This window comes from Bufo gargarizans, chromosome 2, assembly GCF_014858855.1.
Source record: "Bufo gargarizans isolate SCDJY-AF-19 chromosome 2, ASM1485885v1, whole genome shotgun sequence".
In the NCBI taxonomy this organism is placed as follows: Eukaryota; Metazoa; Chordata; class Amphibia; order Anura; family Bufonidae; genus Bufo; species Bufo gargarizans.
In genome coordinates, this window is record NC_058081.1 from 179,145,367 (window position 1) to 179,166,665 (window position 21,299).

The window sequence follows — 21,299 nt, forward strand, 5'->3', positions numbered from 1 at the left end:
TAAGCAGTCCTAGAGCCACAAACTGAAGTCTACGCCGGGTAGGGACTGGCATAAATGTTAGTTATAATTAACCAGTTTGTGGCATGTTATAGTAAATCTGGCAGGCTGTTCAAAGCCTGGTCCCCTTGCGCTAGGCCCCACCCCATTTTAAGTCACTTTAGAAAAATGGCAAGAAGCTTCAAAAGTTGCAAATTATGCCGCATATAGCATGATTCACAACTACAACCGATAATTTGCCATCCCATACAAGCCTACTCGGTTTACACCTTTTTAAAAATATTTCCCTGATCTGTCAGTTTAGTATGGCATGTTGATGGTGGAATTGTTTGCAGAAATGATCTGATGTATATTTTAATGGCTACCTTTCTGGCTGACACTAATCTTACACGTATGGTCAGCTACATTAAAGGGATTGATTGGTTTACACTGGCCATAGACATGACATGTTTGGAAACCACAATATAATGTCTATGGCTACAGGCCGACTTTACACAGCCATCTCAAATCATGTTCATTCATCACATGCATGACCCATTTATATATATAGCCATACTGCCTATAGACATGTTGGGCTAATAGCGCAAGACTTCTACAGGAGGTAACTTCAACTTCTGGGAATTTTAGATATCCATGCAAAGAAAGTTGCTTCCCTCAAGTTCATTGTTGGGTTTGGCAACAGTTTGGGTTTCTATTTAATTGCATGATAGTCATACCACAACGGTTCCTGATCTGTAAGCCAGCCATGCACATAAGATGAATGTTGGCAGAACCCGCTGATTTTGGAATGGCCATTGAATGTGTATGAGAGTATTCTGACGCTCCTTTGACGTTGACGGAAAGAAGGATAAGGTGTGTTGGATAGTTTGTTGGGGAGGAATATCAGTTAAATATCTTTAGTGTACGGCCATATGTTCAGGTTTCTTGATGCAGTTCTGAAAGCCAAAACCAGGTGTGAATTAAAAAACAGAAGTTGTATCTGTCCTTTATGCTTTCTCTCCATAGGCCATACCCCTAGACAAATAATGCAGTGTTAGACAAAGAAATCCTGAAAAGGGGTTTATTCACATCTTGCTTTTTTTTACATTGTTCTGATCCATTATAGGAGCAGAACAAATAAAAATAAAGAGCCAGTTCTGTTGCACGATGGACATGAACAGCGCCAGATGGACCTCATTGTCCATACCACGGTCTGTTGGGTTTTCATCAGGTAGCTCAAAATTTAATTGGACAAAATAGCAAAGAATCTCAGAACATTATGCAAGCCTCTGTGGTGTCAGAAAAGCTTAATATTTGTGACACCAAAACATTGGGTTTTATGTGGGAGCAGCAAGGCAGACACTGCTCACATCCAAGACGAATCATAATGACTTTGTTTAACAATAAATAAATAAATAGATGATTCCTGTCCTATGCCAAAGTGGGACTTATTGAAGAACACAAATCCCTGTATATCTGATGTAAAGCAAATGCAGATTTCTCCAAACCGGGCATCATGAAAAAAACATAAGGTGGTGGAAACCTAAAAAACATGAATTGTATACTACTATAAAAACAGTAATGCTGTTTTAACCTCCTGACGAAGCTGAGGCGAAACGCGCGTCGGGGTTCCTTCCAGCCCTGTGTCCGGTGCCTCCACCCTTCATCATGTCTGTGGGTATGTTCACGTCCCCAGTGGATATTTTTTTTTGTGTGGGAGTTTGATCTTACAGCCTGGTATCCTTGATTTATTGTATATGGGCAGATTGCATCTGGATGTATTTGATGGATGTCATGTGACTTTGTGCTCCATTGTATCATTACTTTTGGGCTGCATTTTTTCATACAATAATCTTCCCCTGGGTTGTGCAGTGAGTTGAATATCACAGACACTTGTAGTGGATGTTCACTGACATTTTCTACTGGTGAATCACCTCACTGCATATTACACTGACATGTTTTTCATCTGCTTGGCGGGTGTTTGAGGCACCGACGGGGGGGACTATTGCATCCAGTCTGTTTTGCTGATTATTCTCCATAGCAAATCTGTGTAAAAAATATTTTATGAATTTTTGTGATCCATTGATGATCTAATAAAGTATTTATATTTCTACTGGGCATTCTATGGTTGTTTTTATAGCAGCATTTATAGGTTTATATAAAAACAGTAAGCCTGGTCAACAGTAAGCTGAAGTATAAAGACTAGATTACTTATTAGGGTGAAAGTTGTGGTAGAACATTTTTTTTTTCCATACTGTACATTCAGTAATACTGTCATTCACAAGTTTTGTTGTGTGTTTGTTTAAGTTCCTTTTGTCTAACTTTGAATTTTGTTTAAAGAATATAAACCATTCAGTATAACTGTCATGAGAATGGACACCTTAACCACCTAACTATTTTGCCAGTTCAGCTCGGACTGTGGGAAAAGTACTTAACTGAGCTCGGACAAAAGTGGAAGGAGGGGGCTATCTGATTGGTAGTAGCTAGAAGCATGGGCCTGGCATTCCAGGCTTTCATAAAGACTAAAATGACAGCATAAACCCAAGATAAGCAGGAGATATCAATGTTAGAAATCGAGTCGGGAATAATTGGGGGTAAAACCTGCTTTTACTTTAACTTTCAGCTGCATTCACTGTATACCGATTTCTAACACTGATATCTTCCCATGTACTGAAGATAATGCTGTGGAATGCCAGCTTTCAAAGAACACAAAGCCCATATCTCTAGCTGCCACCAAACAAGAGATATGAGTAGCTAAAGCAGCTGCCCCCCCTGTCAGTCTGGAGGAGGAGAGGGAGCAGTTGCAGAGCTGACAGGCTGCAGGAGGAGAGGAAAAGTAGAAAAAAAAATAGAAATGGGGCATTATCATCATTGTACTCACCCACATAATAACATTATGTTAGTTACACCAGACAGTGAACGCCATAAATAAATTCCACAAAATAATGCTAAAATTGCATTTTTTATTGTTCCCCCTAAAAATTTTATAATAAAAGTTATTTAATACACTATATATACCCCAAAATGGTTCCTATAAACCTACAACTTATCCCGCAAAAAATAATAATTGAAGAAAACACAAAGAGGGAGAATATTATTGATCCTTAAGGCTACAATTAATTATGTCACAAATGGGTTAAAAATGCAATTGTGTCCCCTGAGTTGTGCGCAAACAAGATTTATTGCAGACACACATTAAGGTTAAAGGGGCAAATACTTTTCTGCAGCCTATTGTCTGACAAATTAATGACTAAATTTCTTATTGATTTCATAATATTATACTATTTTAAACAGTCATTTGGAGGACCAAAATCTTCTTAAAGGGATTTTGCATTTCGACCGAATCTGTATTTTGAGGATCCCCGATTTGCAGACAACAAAACTGATACAGTCGTGCGCATGGGGCTTTAAAGGGACTTTTTACAGTTCTATGAAAATGATACAGTTGTATGCTGCCCTAAATAGAGGTCTTAACAGCTCCAGTTCACGCCAATCTGTCCTGTCCTCATATTCATGAGCTCCCAGCTCTCAACACCAAGCAGCCACTCATTGACAACTTTTCCTATTTCAATCAGTGGTAGCTTGGCGGAGACAGGCAAGAGCTTATGAATTCCACCATGCATTGGAGTAGTTGAATACAAGATTTTAGCAAAGCAACTTGGACAATGAAAGAAAGTCACCCAGCATTTTGCTAAGGGAATCTTCTCACAGTACTCAATCTAGGCAATCTTCTTTGAGCTAATTGCAACTCTTGTGTGTCTGATAGTTTGCTACAATGTATCGGTGCAAGTATAATGTAGCACACAGAGCATTGCCTTGATTGAATAGAATTGTTTCCACTTTTCATCTGAAAGTTCTCAGCCCCTAGATACAAACAAGAGCAATATTCAATATTGAATCAAAAATAGTACATGATCATTTAAAAAAAATAGGAAGTTCTAGCCCACAGCCAATTCAGCTGATTCGCTGAACTTCGTCAAGAAATGTAATTTGTTATGAATTCGTTCATAACGAATCGCATTCCACTGTATGGAGCAGGCACAATGACGGGGAACAGAAATTGTGCCTCCCCCCATCATTTAATCCCTCAGATGCCGCTTTCAATGCTGATCGCGGCATCTGAGAGTTACATTCAGCCTATCAGGAGGTTAATCAGGGGTTGAAACTAAAAAAAGATATACTCACCTCATTCAAAACTGCCAATGTGCACAAAGCTTTGGTGAAATGGTATCTGTTTCAGCTTCCAACAGTTAACTGGTTTCCAAGACTGAGATAATGATGATGTATCCATTGGGTAGGTCATAAATATCTGATCACTTGGGGTTTGACACACGACACCCCCACTGATGAGCTGATGCTCTAATTTAAGTGAATGGGCGCTGATCTGCAGTACCCTAGAATGGCCACTACACAGTGTACGGAGCTTTGGTGTTCTGATTCCAACCAATTTGATATGGCTAGGTCATCAATATCTTAGACCCAGGAAAACCCCTTTAAGTCCCCCTTTTCTTGACTACAGGCTCAGTTCACTATAATGGTAGGCTCACATGGAGTTTCTTCTGTGCTAAAAAATATATATGAGTAATCCTCTGTATTGCTCATGGTTTTTTAGGATGCAGCTTTTAGTCCAACACAGTTTTTCACGTTTTTTTTAATGTGGTTTTGATGTGGTTTTTCATCCTGCCCATTTCAATGGGAACTCTGGGCACAGATTCTGTGCAGAATCCACATCATGTGTGGTTTTAAATCTGCAAGTGGAAAAAAAGCACCCTAGGAATTAACAGAATCCACGCTGGAAAGAAGAAGAGGCCACACCCGAGTCTCTCCTTCAGGGTGAAAGAAGAAACAAGAAAAAAATGTTAATGTAACATTTTTTTACGACAGTTAGGACTGCAGCGGTCACATGGCGTACATCAGCATGTCACCGTAACAAGCAGAGGCAGCAAGACCAGACCAGCGCCACAGAGAAATATGATGGAGAAAGAGATAAAACTTTTTTAAGAATTCTAGGACTTATCAGAGATTTTTAATTATCAAGGACAATCCCTTTAAGGGCTCAATCCAAGGAGAGTTTAGTTGATTGTTAAGAAGAAATTTATGAAGGGTTACCAAGAGGAGAGAGAAGGACCTATTTACCGGATATCCAATCTTGTATTTGCTTAAAAAAATGAAAATACGCTTTGTAAAAGTGAAATATTGTTCACATAATAAACATAGACCTAACGGACAATAAGCTAAACAACCGACAGTATTCTTACACTTCCCAATGAATTCATAGACATAAAACAATAGAAAACAGGACTCTACAGTGAGTTGTAAAATCAATGGCTTATACTCTGTTCCAGCACCTGATATTTCTTTGGCTCACACACGTTATTTGTTTTATAGATGATTGTGTTACTCCTCTTCTTATCTTCTATCAGAACTATGTATTTGCCTGACACCTGCCCTTCTACCCAGCCATTCATATTTGTTCCTCCAAGATATGGAAAGTGTCACCTACAGAACCCCTCGTGGAATAATATATTATGAGGTGACCATTTAGGGTCCATTCAAACGTCCGTAGTGTATTGCGGATCCGCAATACACCCGGCAGGCACCCCCATAGAAATGCCTATTCTTGTCCACAATTGCGGACAAGCATAGGACATGCTCTATTTTTTTCCGAAGCTGCGGACCGGAAGATCGGGGCTCTGTGTGCTCTTCGCATCCATTCCTGCCCCTTTGAGAATGAATAGGTCAGCACCCGTTCCGGATATTGCGGAACGGATGCGGACCCATTCCACGGACGTGTGAATGGAGCTTAAGTCTTGAAAGTCTGATGTTCGCCTAATAGCGCTACATATGCTGAAGTATAGATGCCATGAACATGAAAAATGAGTCCTATAATACAGGAAACAAATCAGCCTACTCTGTTTGATTTGCTCTTTAGATCTGATTTAAGCTTACTTTTCAGTTCACATTGATAACATGAATCATTTCCATTAAAGAGAACCTGTCGCCAGTGTCGGACTGAAGTTCATTGGGCCCGCCAGAGGAAATAATTCTGAGGGCTCACCTTCTGTGTATTCAGGAACTTAAAAGCCTTGTTTTATTAGGGGTACATTATTGTGAGAGCTTGGGCCCACCAGAGAATGCTCTGGTACTCTGGTAGGCCAGTCCGATCCTTCCTGTCACCATGAAAATCCAGTGTGGAGCAGATTGATATATAGTTATTGTACTTGTATTTTATCCATTTATATTCCTGCTCATTCTGGGCTATGAAGTCTAGGAGGTGGTCCTATCAGTGACGACAGCCTGTCCTCAAACTCAGTATACAGAGATCAATCACTGATAGGACGGTCTCCTTGACTTCAAAGCCCAGAATGAGGAGGAATTGAAATTAATAAATTACAAGTTATACTGACTTTTTCCCCACAAAACTACACATCAGTCTGCTCAGCTCCTCCTGCTCTATAACTTGCTGCCTGCTGCTCAGACACCATGTTCAATGTGACAGGTTCCTTTAATGTACTCATCATGACTGATATTCTTGTAGCACCTGGCAATACAATGCATTGAAATCAGTGGAATGTACTATGATTGAACATTACAGCGAACAGTCGATTATTAATGCAGGTTTATTGCTGCAGTCAGAATCTGAAGCCCTGACTTTTTAACCCAGAAGGAGGTAGAACAATGCATGTTACAGAACCGAGTCAATGCTCCTGTCATCTGTGTCTTCTTCTTGAATCAATACCGCCCTTTGCTTTATCTAATGTAGATAGAGTTTCAGAAGCTACTGTATATGGACATGACATTCTGCGAGACTTTACATAGGATAACAACCTCAATAAACATGAAAGACCTGGACTCGGCTGAAAATGATGGTGTAGACTATATTGGCTTAGAAAGACTTTCTTTAATGGGACCTCTTAAGCAATGTATTTCCACATGAGCAATGCTTAAACTGTTTATAATTGGTATCCACAGTGTATTGTATCCATTAGAGATGAGCGAATTTTCGGTTATGAAATTCGTTTGCGACTCGTTTACTGGTAAAAGGTGAATTGCGTTATGGATTCCATTACCATGGACCATATCGCAATTCTATGAAGAGAGAGGACTCCCCTGCATAACGGAAATGGGATGGATTCGTTATGCAGGCCATAGACTTCTATTATGACACAATGAATAACGGAATACCTCTAAAGGCATTCTGTCATAGAATTGCTTTATGGTCTGTGGTAACGGAATCCATAACGCAACTCACCTTTTACCAGTAAACAAATGGCAAATTAATTTCATAACCGGAAATTCGCTCATCTCTAATGGATACAATACACTGTGGACACCTTTAGAGGCATTCCGTTATGCATTCTGTTATAGAATTGTTTTATGGTCCATAGTAACGGAATCCATAACGCAGTTCACCTTTTACCAGTAAATGAAGCGTGAACGAATTTCAAAATATGAAATTCGCGTATCTATAGTAAACCATCTCGGTCTGTCATTAATTGCACACACTTACCAATGTAACACAGAGAGAGCACATACACCTTAACACTACATGTACGATACCAAATAAATATCCTCATTTCTAGTCATGAAGAGCAAGCAGTCCGGAATGACTACGATGTACAAATTGTTCTCATTGGTCATGGACTTGCTTAGAACTGCCAATGCCTCTGGCAAAAAATGAGAAGCAAGTGAAAAAAAACTGAAAAGTAAAAGCCTCTGTCCATTGATAACTGGTGTTCTTTTGTTCGAAATACAAAATATCTGCCCAGTGTCTCTGTCGATATGCGGATGTATATTGATCTGAGCTTGAAGTACAATTTCTTTTATGGCTGCTTGTTATTAGATGTAGAGAGGTGTCTCCTGTCCAGTAAGAAGCCTGAACATCGCTGCTGGCATAGTCTTCATGTGGATCTGTGGCACAGAAAAGAAAGTCATTTAAAATTGAAGCTGGCAGGACATGACTCACTCGTTACTACTGTACATCAGTTTCAGCTCAGTGACTTTTTTTTTTTCAATATAAAATATGCTTCTTGTATTATATATGTTCCTAACATTAAACTAATGGGCCTATCCAAGGGATCTTGTATTACAAGTAGATCCATAAAGGATCTACAAAAACACAAAATGAATATCGCCATATGTCACACAGTAGATTTAACTATTAGAGTTCCGTAAATAATACAGTTATAAAGCTCTACATAATGAGTTGGCACCTTAGCAATAAAACATAATAATATTAATAATAATACCGTCCCAAGTCAAAATTTAGTTGGGGACACACATTGGGGAGCTGTAGGTTTGACCAACAGACGCACCTGGTGAATGATTATTTCACAGACATGGCCATGCACATTTCAGTCCATATTGCAGTTACAGTTGTTCAAATTGCCCACACATGTTCAATGAAACCGGGACAATCTTTCTGGGAACATTCTTTCCAACAAAAAACTTTTGTCTGACTATTGGATAAGCATTTCAAACACGGTTGACTTCTTTTCAGATAATGGAGGTCTATCTTCTGTTGGATAACCGTTCAATGTTAAATTTCACCCAACAAACAACTGTTTTGGATGAAGAGGTCCATTTTGATAAACTTTTAGACTAATATGTATGCCAACCTTAAACCCTTCAGGACACAGCCTTATTTCATGTTAAGGACCACGCCATTTTTTTGCAAATCTGACCAGTGTCACTTTAAGTGGTGATAACTTTAAAACGCTTTTACTTAGCCAGGCCATTCTGAGATTGTTTTTCCGTCACATATTGTACTTCATTACACTGGTAAAATGGAGTAAAAAAAAAATCACTTTTATTTATAAAAAAAATACAAAATTTGGAAAAAATTGGGGAAAATTTGCAAATTTACAAGTTTCAATTTCTCTACTTCTTCTATAATGCATAGTAATACCTACAAAAATAGTTATTTATAGACATTTCCCATATGTCTACTTCATGTTAGGATCATTTTGGGAATGACATTTTATTTTTGCGGGACGTTACAAGGCTTAGAAGTTTAGAAGTAAATATTGAAATTTCTCAGAAATTTTCAAAAACCAACTTTTTAAGGACAGGTTCAGGTCTGAAGTCACTTTGTGAGGCTTACATAATAGAAACCACCCAAAAATGACCCCATTCTAGAAATTATAAAACTGATTTTACAAACGTCGTTAACCCTTTAGATGTTCCACAAGAATAAATGGAAAATAGAGATACAATTGAAAAATTTTAAATTTTTGGCAGATTTTCCATTTTAATATTTTTTTTTCAGTTACAAAGCAAGGGTTAACAGCCAAACAAAATTCAATATTTATGGCCCTGATTCTGTAGTTTACAGAAACACCCCATATGTGGTCAGAAACTGCTGTATGGGCACACGGCAGGGCGCAAAAGGAAAGGAATGCCATAAGTTTTTTTTGAAGGCAGATTTTGCTGGACAGGTTTTTTTGACACCATGTCCTATTTGAAGCCCCCCTGATGCACCCCTAGAGTAGAAACTCCATAAAAGTGACCCCATTTTAGAAACTACGGGATAGGGTGGAAGTTTTGTTGGTACTAGTTTAAGGTACATATGATTTTTGGTTGCTCTATATTACACTTTTTGTGAGGCAAGGTAAGGCTGGTTTCACACGGGCGTGACGGATTTGATCCGGATGCGTTCAGGGTGCGTTCAGTGAAAATGCTGCGATTTTGGCACTAAAACAAGTCAGTTTTGTCTGCGATTGCGTTTAGTTGTTCAGTTTTTTCCGCGCGGGTGCAATGCGTTTTGATGCGTTTTTCACGCTCGTGATAAAAAACTGAAGGTTTACAAACAACGTCTCTTAGCAACCATCAGTGAAAAACGCATCGCACCCGCACTTGCTTGCTGATGCAATGCGTTTTTCACGCAGCCCCATTCACTTCTATGGGGCCTGTCCTGCGTTACAAACGCAGAATATAGAACATGCTGCGATTTCAAAGCATTGCAGAAGTGATGCGTGAAAAAAAACGCTCATGTACACAGCCCCATTGAAATGAATGGTGCCGGATTCAGTGCGGGTGCTATGCGTTCACGTCACGCATGGCACCCGCGCAGAAATCATGCTCGTGTGAAAGGGACCTAACAAGAAATAGCTGTTTTGGCACCGTTTTTTTGTTGTCATTTACAAATTTATCTGACAGGTTAGATCATGTGGTATTTATATAGAGCAGGTTGTCACGGACACAGCGATACATAATATGTATACATTTTTTTTATTTATGTAAGTTTTACAGAGCAATGATTTGAGAGCCATAGTTTTTTTTTTTTTTTGGGAGGTAATCTTGGGTAGGGTCTCCTTTTTTGCAGGGTGAGATGACGGTTCGATTGGCACTATTTTGAGGTGCGTATGACTTTTCTATCGCTTGCTATTACACTTTTTGTGATGTAAGATGACAAAAAATAGCTTTTTTTATACAGTTTTTTTTTACGGTGTTCATCTCAGGGGTTAGGTCATGTGATATTTTTATAATGCAGGTTATTACGGACGTGGCAATACCAAATATGTATACTTTTTTTATTTATGTAAGTTTTACACAATAATATAATTTTTGAAACAAAAACATCATGTTTTAGTGTCTCCATAGTCTGAGAGCCATAGTTTTTTCAGTTTTTAGGCAATTATATTAGGTAGGGTCTCATTTTTTTGCAGGATAAGATGACGGTTTGATTGGCACTATTTTGGGGTGCATATGACTTGTTGATCGCTTGCTATTACACTTTTTGTAATTTATTTTTTTAACGGTGTTCACCTGAGGGGTTAGGTTATGTGATATTTTTATAGAGCCGGTCGATACGGACACGGTGATACCTAATATGTATACTTTTTTTTTATTTACTTGTTTACACAATAACAGCTTTTTTAAAACAAAAAAAATATGTTTTAGTGTCTCTATATTCTGAGCCATAGTTTTTAGTATTTTTTGGGTGGTTGACTTAGGTAGGGTCTCATTTTTTGAGGGCCAAGGTGACGGTTAGATTGGTACTATTTTGGTGGGCATACGCCTTTTTGATCGCCCACTGTTGTACTTTTTGTAATGTAAGGTGACAAAAAATGGTTTATTTAGCACGGTTCTTATTTATTTATTTTTTTACGGTGTTCATCTGAGGGGTTAGGTCATGTGATATGTTTATAGAGCCGGTCGATATGGATGCGGCGATACCTAATATAATATCCCCCCCTATTTTTTACCAATTTTTTTAAAGTTTATTTGGGGAAAATTACGTTTTTGTTTATTTTGTAATTGAAAATTTTAATTTTTTGGGGGGAAACTTTCTTTTTCAACTTTTTTACTTTATTTTTGTCCCACTTTGGGATTTCAACTTATAGGGGTCTAATCCTTGTTACAAAGTATTGGCTGTATGAGTAATACTGTGTGTATTACTCATACAGGTTCCGGCCTGTGAGATCAAGGGGTCTGGATCTCACAGGCACGTCACAGGAAGGCAGCGGCAATGCCTCAGGTAGGCATCGCGCTGCCTTCTATGCCATCGGCTCCCCCCTACAGCCGCATGGGGACCCGATGGCACCGCCGCCACCGCTACAGTGAAAAGCCGCAAACCGCAGGTCTGAATTGACACGGGGGGGGGGGTCACGGGACCCCCTATGCATTTAGCCAAGGTGCTTGCTCAGTGATTTGAGCAGGCACTGGGTTCCGATCACTGCCCGCCGTACCGGTACGCCCTGTGTTCTGAACAGGTTAAAAGGGGTTGTCTCACTTAAGCAAATGGCATTTATCATGTAAACAAAGTTAATACAAGACACTTTCTAATGTATTGCAATTCTCCACATTGCCTCCTTTGCTGGCTTGATTCATTTTTCTATCACATTATACACTGCTCGTATCCAGAGTTGGAGAGAGAGATGAGCAAATCGAAACTGACGAATTGGAATTCGATCCAAATGTCAAGAATTATTTGATTTGCACCGAATCTGAATTTCCTCACGCTTCATGGTAACGAATCACATTTAAAATGGCTGTTGCACGTGTTAGGACATGGAGCAAAGAACTTTGGGAAAAAGGGATCACCCACAATGCCATGCATGCAGCCAATCAGCAGCCAGCCAGCCCTGTGATGTCACAGCCCTTTAAATAGCCTCAACCATCTTGGATTCAGCCATTTTCCAGTGTAGTTAGTGCAGGGAGAGATGTCAGCAAGCGCTAGGGACAGTGATAGGAAAGACTTCAAAACGTATATTTTGCTGAATATAAGTTCAGGGAAAGGATAGGGAGGAATTATTCCACACTATAGAAGGAGAACAGCGTTCAGTAGGGGAGTTTACAGCCTGGGTAATAGGAAAATTCTATTACACCTTGCTGCACTGACTGCGGATCCAAATTGCTATTATACTGCTGCTCATTTCAGGTTTGCAATAACTCTGTAATTCTAGCAAACCGTTCTGGTTATTGGGGACTTATTAGCCCTTGTGCGGTGCAGTTATGTATACTGTATGTTCTAAAGCCTTTTTTTTGTCATGTATTAGTGGGGGGAAAAAGGGGGCTTATTACCCATTGTGTGGTGAAGTGAGAAAATTACAGCCCTTTTTGGCGTGTATTAGTGGCAAAAAAAAGGATTATTTGCCATTCACGGCCGCAGTTATAAGTTCTAAAGCTTTTTTTGTTGTGTATTAGTGGGGGGGGGGGGGCTTATTAGTCGTTGTGGGGTGAAGTGAGAAAATTACAGCCCTTTTTGGCGTGTATTACTGGCAAAATAAAATATTTTTTGCCGTTCACTGCCCCAGTGATATATTCTAAAACTTTTTTTTTGGCGTGTATTAGAGGGGGAAAAGAAAAAGGGCCATTGCGTGGTGAAGTGGGAAAATTAAAGCCCTTTTTGGTGTGTATTAGTGGCAAAGAAAGTATTATTTGCCGTTCACCGCCGCAGTTATATGTTCTAAAGCCCTTTTTGGTGTGTATTAGTGGGGAAAAAGAAAAAGGGCTTGTTAGCCGTTGTGTGTTGAAGTGAGAAAATTACAGCCCTTTTTGGCGTGTATTAGTGGCAAAAAAATATAATTATTTGCCGTTTAGCGGTGAAGCTACATTGTACTACAGCCATTTACGGGGTGTATTAATAGGATAGGTACGTACGTCCTATTAGCCGTTCTGCGGTGAATTGTGATTGCTACTAGTGTTGGGCGAGCATGCTCGGCCGAACACCAGTTCGGCTCGGGCATCACTATGCTCGGCACATCGCGGTGTTCGGCCGAAAATATTGCGTGTGTTCGAGTCAGTGTATTTAAATCTTCTGCTGTATAGAAATACTTACTTTTTCAGTAGGCACAACACAAGCAAAATTACAATGACAAATAAAAGAGTAAAAAAGGAAAAAAAAATAAGAGACTTCTGCTGTATAGGAATGCTTAAAGTATAACTGTCATCTTTTTATTTTTTTGGAGTATTGGATTGTGGCCCTATTTAAACGTTTCACTGTGTAATCAATTACCCCTTAATTCCACTGTTTTGTTCCCTGTACTACCTATTTTCATCTGTGCTTAAAATCAGGTTGCTATGCAGGGTCCGTCTATATAAGGATGGAGGACGCAGAAGCATGCAGCGTGCAAGGTCAGATTACTGACAGCCAGGGACTGTAAGTAAATGATTAAAGCCAGGTCCTCCCCAGCAGCTGATAACAGTGCCTGGGCTGTGTGCACTTCTCCCTGTCCCTGCACTTGGCAGACGCTCCCTCACTCAGAAAACTGGGACAATGCAGAACCGAAGCAGCGCAGACCAGGGGAAGTCTGCTCAGTGTATAAATGAAAGCAACATGTGATAAGAGGACCCCTTTGTGCTGCAGGAGATTAACCCTTTAGAGGGAGGGCTCTGGTTACTGACACTTTTGGAGGGCTATTGTTACTGGCTAGTGAGGGCAGGCGGGATTAGCCTCAGGGTGAGGGCAGTGGCGGCCATCTTAACTGAATAGTGAGATTGCAGTTTTATGCAGACTGGTTGCTAAGGGCTGAATCTTATTAAATATGGGGTAAGTCAGTCTAATAGTAACTGATTCAGGAATATCATGTTATTAGTAACTACATATCTGAAAATTTAAATTAGGGTCTAAGGGCTCTTTCACACTTGCATTCTTTTCTTCCGGTATAGAGTTCGGTCATCGGGGCTCTATGCCGGAAGAATCCTGATCAGTTTTATCCTAATGCATTCTGAATGGAGTGAAATCCGTTCAGGATGCATCAGGATGTCTTCAGTTCCGGAACGGAACGTTTTTTGGCCGGAGAAAATACCGCAGCATGCTGCGCTTTTTGCTCCGGCCAAAAATCCTGAAGATTTGCCGCAAGGCCGGATCCGGAATTAATGCCCATTGAAAGGCATTGATCCGGATCCGGCCTTAAGCTAAACGTCGTTTCAGCGCATTGCCGGATCCGACCTTTAGCTTTTTCTGAATGGTTACCATGGCTGCCGGGACGCTAAAGTCCTGGCAGCCATGGTAAAGTGTAGTGGGGAGCGGGGGAGCAGCATACTTACCGTCCGTGCGGCTCCCAGGGCGCTCCAGAGTGACGTCAGGGCGCCCCACGCGCATGGATGACGTGATTGCATGGCACGTCATCCATGCGCATGGGGCGCTCTGACGTCATTCTGGAGCGCCCCGGGAGCCGCACGGACTGTAAGTATACCGCTCCCCGCTCCTACTATGGCAACCAGGACTTTAATAGCGTCCTGGATGCCATAGTAACACTGAACGCATTTTGAAGACGGATCCGTCTTCAAATGCTTTCAGTACACTTGCGTTTTTCCGGATCCGGCGTGTAATTCCGGCAAGTGGAGTACACGCCGGATCCGGACAACTCAAGTGTGAAAGAGGCCTAAGTATGACAGTTATCCTTTAAGTATTCCTATACAGCAGAAGTCTCATATTTATTTTTTATTTTTTTATTTATTCTTTCTAAGTAACGGGCCATGCAGCTTTAAAGTGTAGTGGTTAACATTCTGGGCTGTAATGTAGAAGGTTGTGAATTCGAATCCTGCAAGAAACTTTTCAGAAATAGATGCTAAATTAGATTTAAATACACTGGGTGTCCCCAAGCAGACTCCATATATGGACATAGCTATATATGAAGTTGGAGCAGGGACTCCTAAGCTAAACTAGAGTTTCGACACCCTCCCCTCTTCAGAGAAAGGGGTGCCTGGTTTAATGCTCAGGTCAGGTTCTCCCATTGACTTCCATTGTGCTTGGGTGCTCTGTAGAGCCAATCTGTGGCCTCCTCATGCTGCTGCTGCCACCTCCACACTCTGTCATTGTGCCATTCTGTGGACTCCTAATGCTGCTGCTGCCACCTCACCACTATGTCACTGGGCCACTCTGTGGTCTCCACATGCTGCTTCCACCTCGCCACTATGTCACTGGGCCACTCTGTGGACTTCTCAAGCTGTTCTCTCACCCTCCCCACTCCATGACTGGGCCATTATTTTTCCTTTTTGACCTGGCTGACATCACCATTTATTTGACCCTTCTTCTGATCTGTCAGAAGCAAGGAAAAATGAAACGCACAACGGATCCTGTCTGTGTAGCAGCTGTAAGGCCTGTATGGTCTCATGAGAATTGGCTTATGATTTGGTAGCCAAAAGCAGGAGTGGGTACAAAACACAGAAGACATGCAAATATTCCATTCACGTGTCATCTCCATTTTGGATCTAGTCCTGTATTTTTGGGCATTAGCAATACTGATGGATTACTGACCAAATGCTGACCGAGTGAAGGTGGATGCTCAACAGACAGGATCCGTTTTTTTGGGGTTATTGTTATGACAGATCAGAGGAAGGGCAAAATAATCAGTGACGTCAAAACAAACTTACTGCTGACACCCTCTCCACTCTGTCGGGGGGTCTACTTGTATAAGCGTTTAATAGAACAGGTTCTGTAGACATCTATGTGGAATCATCTGACGACAGTGTAAAAGGAGTGCGCTTCTTTTTGGAGCTAACATTGACCTGTAAGGCTGAGTTCATACTTGAGTTATTTGGTCAGTTTTGGCCCCATAACTTCCCAAATAAGTGAAGTGTGCAGTGATTCTAAGAGCGACACCTGTAAACAGTATTGTTTCACAGAAGACTCCCTATGCATGTTGCTGCAAGGCACAGTGTTCTATACCACTATACAGGCTCTCTGCAGCCAGGAAGTAGCTGCTTTTTAACGCGATTCACAGCAAGTGAATTCGGATGGAATCAAATCGTTTAGGAAAATTTGGCGAACTGGCCGAATTGAATATTTGAAAAATTCCCTCATCTCTAGTTATGACCACCCTGCAGTGCAGACAAGTGGTAGCTAAGACGAGAGATGCTAAACATGCGTGCCTGTGCCTACTGCAGCAGGGCCGTAACCCCTGTAAACTAATGATATAATGTGATGAAAAAATGAATGAAGCCAAGCAAAGGAAGCAATATGGAAAATCACAATACATTAGTAAGTGCCTTGCATTAACTTTCTCTAAATGATAAATGCCATTTGCGTAAATGAGACAATCCCTTTAACAGCTGATGATTCCATTTTATTAAATTTCAACTTAAAATGTATTGCAATAATAACTATAAACTATAATAACTTTTTGTAGGCAACCCTATTAATATAATGTAGATCCTATGTGGTCTTCTACATACTTTACTCACACACCACTAGTGAGAATTCATAGAGGTTCATGAAGAGTGCATAAGTAGTAAACATTTTTCTACCCTTTTGCTCAGTGTAAAATAAGACTATGCCCTTGGTTTGTACTCCACTGACATTTACCAAATGGATACAAACAAGATACAAATCTGTATCTGTATCTGTGGTCTCTTTATTTATGATTCCTACAAGGACCAGTTCATTTTAGAATGTGTAATCGGCCATAAACTATATATCCACTATGTGAACTGCACATTCACCATACTGACTTCACTGCTAGGAACATACTGTGGAGCTAAAAATGTAATATCCTAATGACCAAAGGGTCTTAACCTTTACTATATGGACATAGGAAAGTAGATTTAATAATAAATAATAGCTATGAAAAGTTGGTTCCTCGATTAACACGACAAATAGGAAATTAGCCCAGGCAATGGAAAATTGCTTTTTAATGTAAACTTGAATATTATGATATAATACTTAAATTTGGTTCACATTGTGTGGTTGCACCAAATTTATGAAATGGTGAACAGCTCCAGAAAAATGAAACAGAAAAATGGAATGGAACCGGAAACACTACTGAAACAAAAAAAAGGAAAAACGGATCCGTTAAAAACGGCCCGCAAAACACTGAAAAAGCCATACGGTCATGTAAACGAGCCCTTATTGTGAGCCAAAACCAGGAGTGAGGCCTACTCAGAGATAACGTATAATGGAAAGATCTGCACCTGTTCTGTCTTCTTGACCTGCACCTGGTTTTGGCTCACAATAACAGATGGAAATAACTGACCAAATAACTGAAGTGTGAACACAGCTTTGTTCTTAAAAAATACACCAGGGGACTGCCTGGTATAGGATCTGACTTTATTGTGAAATTTCAAGTGCCACAGACAGTAAATGAGCCATAATCCAGGTATAATCTCACTTTTAGCTCTTAAACAAAGACCACTGTGAAAGGTGGCGAGGATCTTGAAATGTTGCAAAAATATTGCAGTTGCCATGAAAATGTTGCAATTGCCCCGACTTTTTTTTTACACCAAAACAGACTTATCTGATTTCATAAATGATCCCCTATAATTAAACCCAGTGCAGAATACATAGAGCTGGGCTGCCACTGACAGTACTTGGTGCAATCTCTCCCACCTAAGGCAGTCAGAGATCCCTCCTGCTGGACAGACAAGGTGCACAATGTCCATTATCAATCTTTAGTAATTAAAATCTATTTAGGAGCAGGGAGATGACAGATCACTTCCTGGTAGCAGAGGACATATTGGATGAACATTTGAGAGGTACGTTTAGGCTACTTTCACACTAGCGTTCGATCGTATCCGTTCTGAACGGATCCGATCATATTAATGCAGACGGAGGCTCCGTTCAGTACGGATCCGTCTGCATTAATAACTTAGAAAAAATTCTAAGTGTGAAAGCAGCCTGAGCGGATCCGTTCAGACTTTCAATGTAAAGTCAATGGGGGACGGATCCGCTTGAAGATTGAGCCATATGGGCTCATCTTCAAGCGGATCCATTCCCATTGACTTAGGCTCCTTTCACACTAGCGTTCGTCGGTCCGCTCGTGAGGTCCGTTTGAAGGAGCTCACGAGCGGACCCGAACGCCTCCGTCCAGCCCTGATGCAGTCTGAATGGAGCGGATCCGCTCAGACTGCATCAGTCTGGCGGCGTTCAGCCTCCGCTCCGCTCGCCTCCGCACGGACAGGCGGACAGCTGAACGCTGCTTGCAGCGTTCAGCTGTCCGCCTGGCCGTGCGGAGGCGAGCGGATCCGTTCAGACTTACAATGTAAGTCAATGGGAACGGATCCGCTTGAAGATGAGCCCATATGGCTCAATCTTCAAGCGGATACGTCCCCCATTGACTTTACATTGAAAGTCTGAACGGATCCGCTCAGGCTGCTTTCACACTTAGAATTTTTTCTAAGTTATTAATGCAGACGGATCCGTACTGAACGGAGCCTCCGTCTGCATTAATATGATCGGATCCGTTCAGAACGGATCCGATCGAACGCTAGTGTGAAAGTAGCCTTACATTGTAAGTCTGAACGGATCCGCTCGCCTCCGCACGGCCAGGCGGACAGCTGAACGCTGCAAGCAGCGTTCAGCTGTCCGCCTGTCCGTGCGGAGGCGAGCGGAGCGGAGGCTGAACGCCGCCAGACTGATGCAGTCTGAGCGGATCCGCTCCATTCAGACTGCATCAGGGCTGGACGGAGGCGTTCGGGTCCGCTCGTGAGCTCCTTCAAACGGAGCTCACGAGCGGACCGACGAACGCTAGTGTGAAAGGAGCCTTAGGAAGGGGAAAAGGCAGGTTCTTACTGGACTTCTAGAGGGAGTAGAAAATCATTGCTGTGACAACTGGGGATGGTGCCTAGTTGTCACTGCTGGGGATAAGGGTAGACCTGTCACTTGGGGGGGGGGGGTGAAATAAGAAATCTTGTGACTACTGAGCTCTGGTGACTGTTGTATGGAGGCACTGCTGCAACTACAGTTTTTTTATATACAATATTCAGATGGGCTTGGGCTGCTATTGTCTTCTTAGTCTTTTTCTTTTTGGTTCAAAGTTGAAATATTTGTAAAATAAAAACAACTCAAATACAGTACACGTACATACCATTACAATTAATATGTGATGACCTTTATAAGAATTACATGTGCAGTCTCTCCTTTTCTCATTTCCTCTGCTTATAAATCACACAGATGGCCCTGCCAGGCCACCTATTGATTTCATAGCATCTATATGACCACACATGAATAAAAAATGATAGCAACCTCGTCTGTCCTCCCTTATCACAATGAGCCACACAGAACAGAGCTGTAGAAAAATAACTGAGCGGTAGAGTAAATGGGTTTTATACATTTTTTAGCCTAAAATCCTTTCTTCTTTACTGCTTTTGAATATCAATTTATCTCATCAATGAAACATCTAAAATAAAATGTTCAAAGCCTTGGGCTGCACAATGAAGCTGAACACAGGATATCAGGGCTGTGGGGACCGACTTGTACATCTAATGTTTTCAGATCTGTCTAAAGCAGTTCACAAATGAAAAAATAGATTCATAGGACTGAACATCTCAATTCATTGCAGCGGATAGTTAATTCTTATGTCTGTTGCCCCTCTAACCAAGATAGGAATAATACAGTCACATTAACAATAGCCAAGCTGCATGTGCTGTGCAGTGCGAATGGGATCCATTATATCTCCTTGAACAGAGAATGCTTCCAGCAAAATTGCAAACAATAAAAGCTTTACACATTCCAGTAACCTCACATTTTCAAAAAAAGGCAAATATAAAATGTGTATTTAAAGATTCGCCATTGACTGGCAAGCCTTGGTCAGCAATGAACGCTTGCTGTCTGTGCACCACACAGAGAAAATGCTTACCTCTCCTACGGAATTGGAAAGCGCTTGGACTATTTTTTCATGAGCTGTGGCCACCACACTTTGTCCATTGATCTCAATGATGCGATGTCCGACTCTTACGCCACCTCTCTCGGCAATCCCTCCTCTCATGAGGCTACAGATCTACGATGAGAGATCAAAGGCAAAATAAATCAATGTCTCACATTCAATATAACTATTATGGTATATTTTCCATGATTAGGCCTCATGTACACAACCGTAGGCATTTTGCAATCCGCAAACGGCGGATCCGCAAAATACAGAAGCGGCCCATGTGCTGTCTGCATTTTTTCGTGGACCCACTGACTTCAATCAGTCTTCAGTACACTTTTTTAGGGACTAGTATAGGACATATTCTATCTTTTGTCTAACAGCCATATGAATGCAGAAAGCACATGGATGACTTCTGTGTGTTTTCTGCATCCGTATGTCCATTTCACATAAGGTACAGTAGAACATGTCCTATGCTTGTCTGCAAACTGCGAACAGCGCACGGACGGCTTCCATATTTTGTGGATCCACGGTTTATTAATCACAAAATGCTTACATTTGTGTGCATGAAGCCTTAAGTTGCACAGAGATCAAGACTACTGTTTTATGCAAAATCAATTTATTTGTTAAATACGCACATACAAGGAATGTGCAAATGTGGCCATACACCTTAGATGGCAGTTGGCCGTAGGCTTGTTTAACCAAAAACAATTCGCCCTGCCACCCACCATATACCTGCGTGCTCGACTTGGCCGCACAAACATCTATTCTCAGTGGGTAGAAATGAGCCAGCAATAAGTCCTTCTACAGCAGCTTATATTACGTAAAAATAAAATTGGGCAGGTTTACATGCCCTATCTTTTTTTCCCTCCAAACCCAAAAAAGTTTCGGTCCCGCTAAATGCACGGGGGCAGTCTTTGTAATAAGCGAGGAGTAGTCTATGAGAGAGGGGAAATGACAAGCAGCCTGCATAAGAGCAGGGGCATGGGGTATAGTATGTGAGAGAGGGGAATTCGGAGCAGTCTGTGTGAGAAAGAGATGGCATGGGGACAGGGGCGTAGCTAAAAGCTCACGGGCCCTGGTGCAAGAGTTCAGCTTGGGCCCCCCCCCCCGTCCCTCAGTGCTTGTTGGCAAGGGGCAGGGGAGCACATATCCTTCCTGCTGCCAGAGGCAAACATTGAAAGGGCACCCCCCCTCATGCCAAATTCTTAACCAAACCTCTTCCCTCCAGCTAGAGGTGTAAATTGACCAGCATGCACATTCTATAATGCCAGTGTCTTATGTGGCAGAAGG

The 21,299-nt window shown here is 41.3% G+C and overlaps 1 protein-coding gene across 2 annotated transcripts in view; it reads right to left on the reverse strand.

Moving 5' to 3' along the window:
* Positions 1–7,266: 7,266 nt before the first annotated feature.
* The window catches only part of APBA2 (amyloid beta precursor protein binding family A member 2), a 413,133-nt gene continuing 399,100 nt past the window's right edge, over positions 7,267–21,299 (reverse strand). For both annotated transcript variants that reach the window (XM_044283308.1, XM_044283307.1), the window contains 2 exons: positions 19,998–20,138; positions 7,267–7,887 (listed from right to left, as the gene is read on the reverse strand). In XM_044283308.1, coding sequence (XP_044139243.1) covers positions 7,816–7,887; positions 19,998–20,138 — 213 coding nt within the window. In that variant the 3' untranslated portion in view covers positions 7,267–7,815. The remainder of the gene's footprint in view (positions 7,888–19,997; positions 20,139–21,299) is intronic.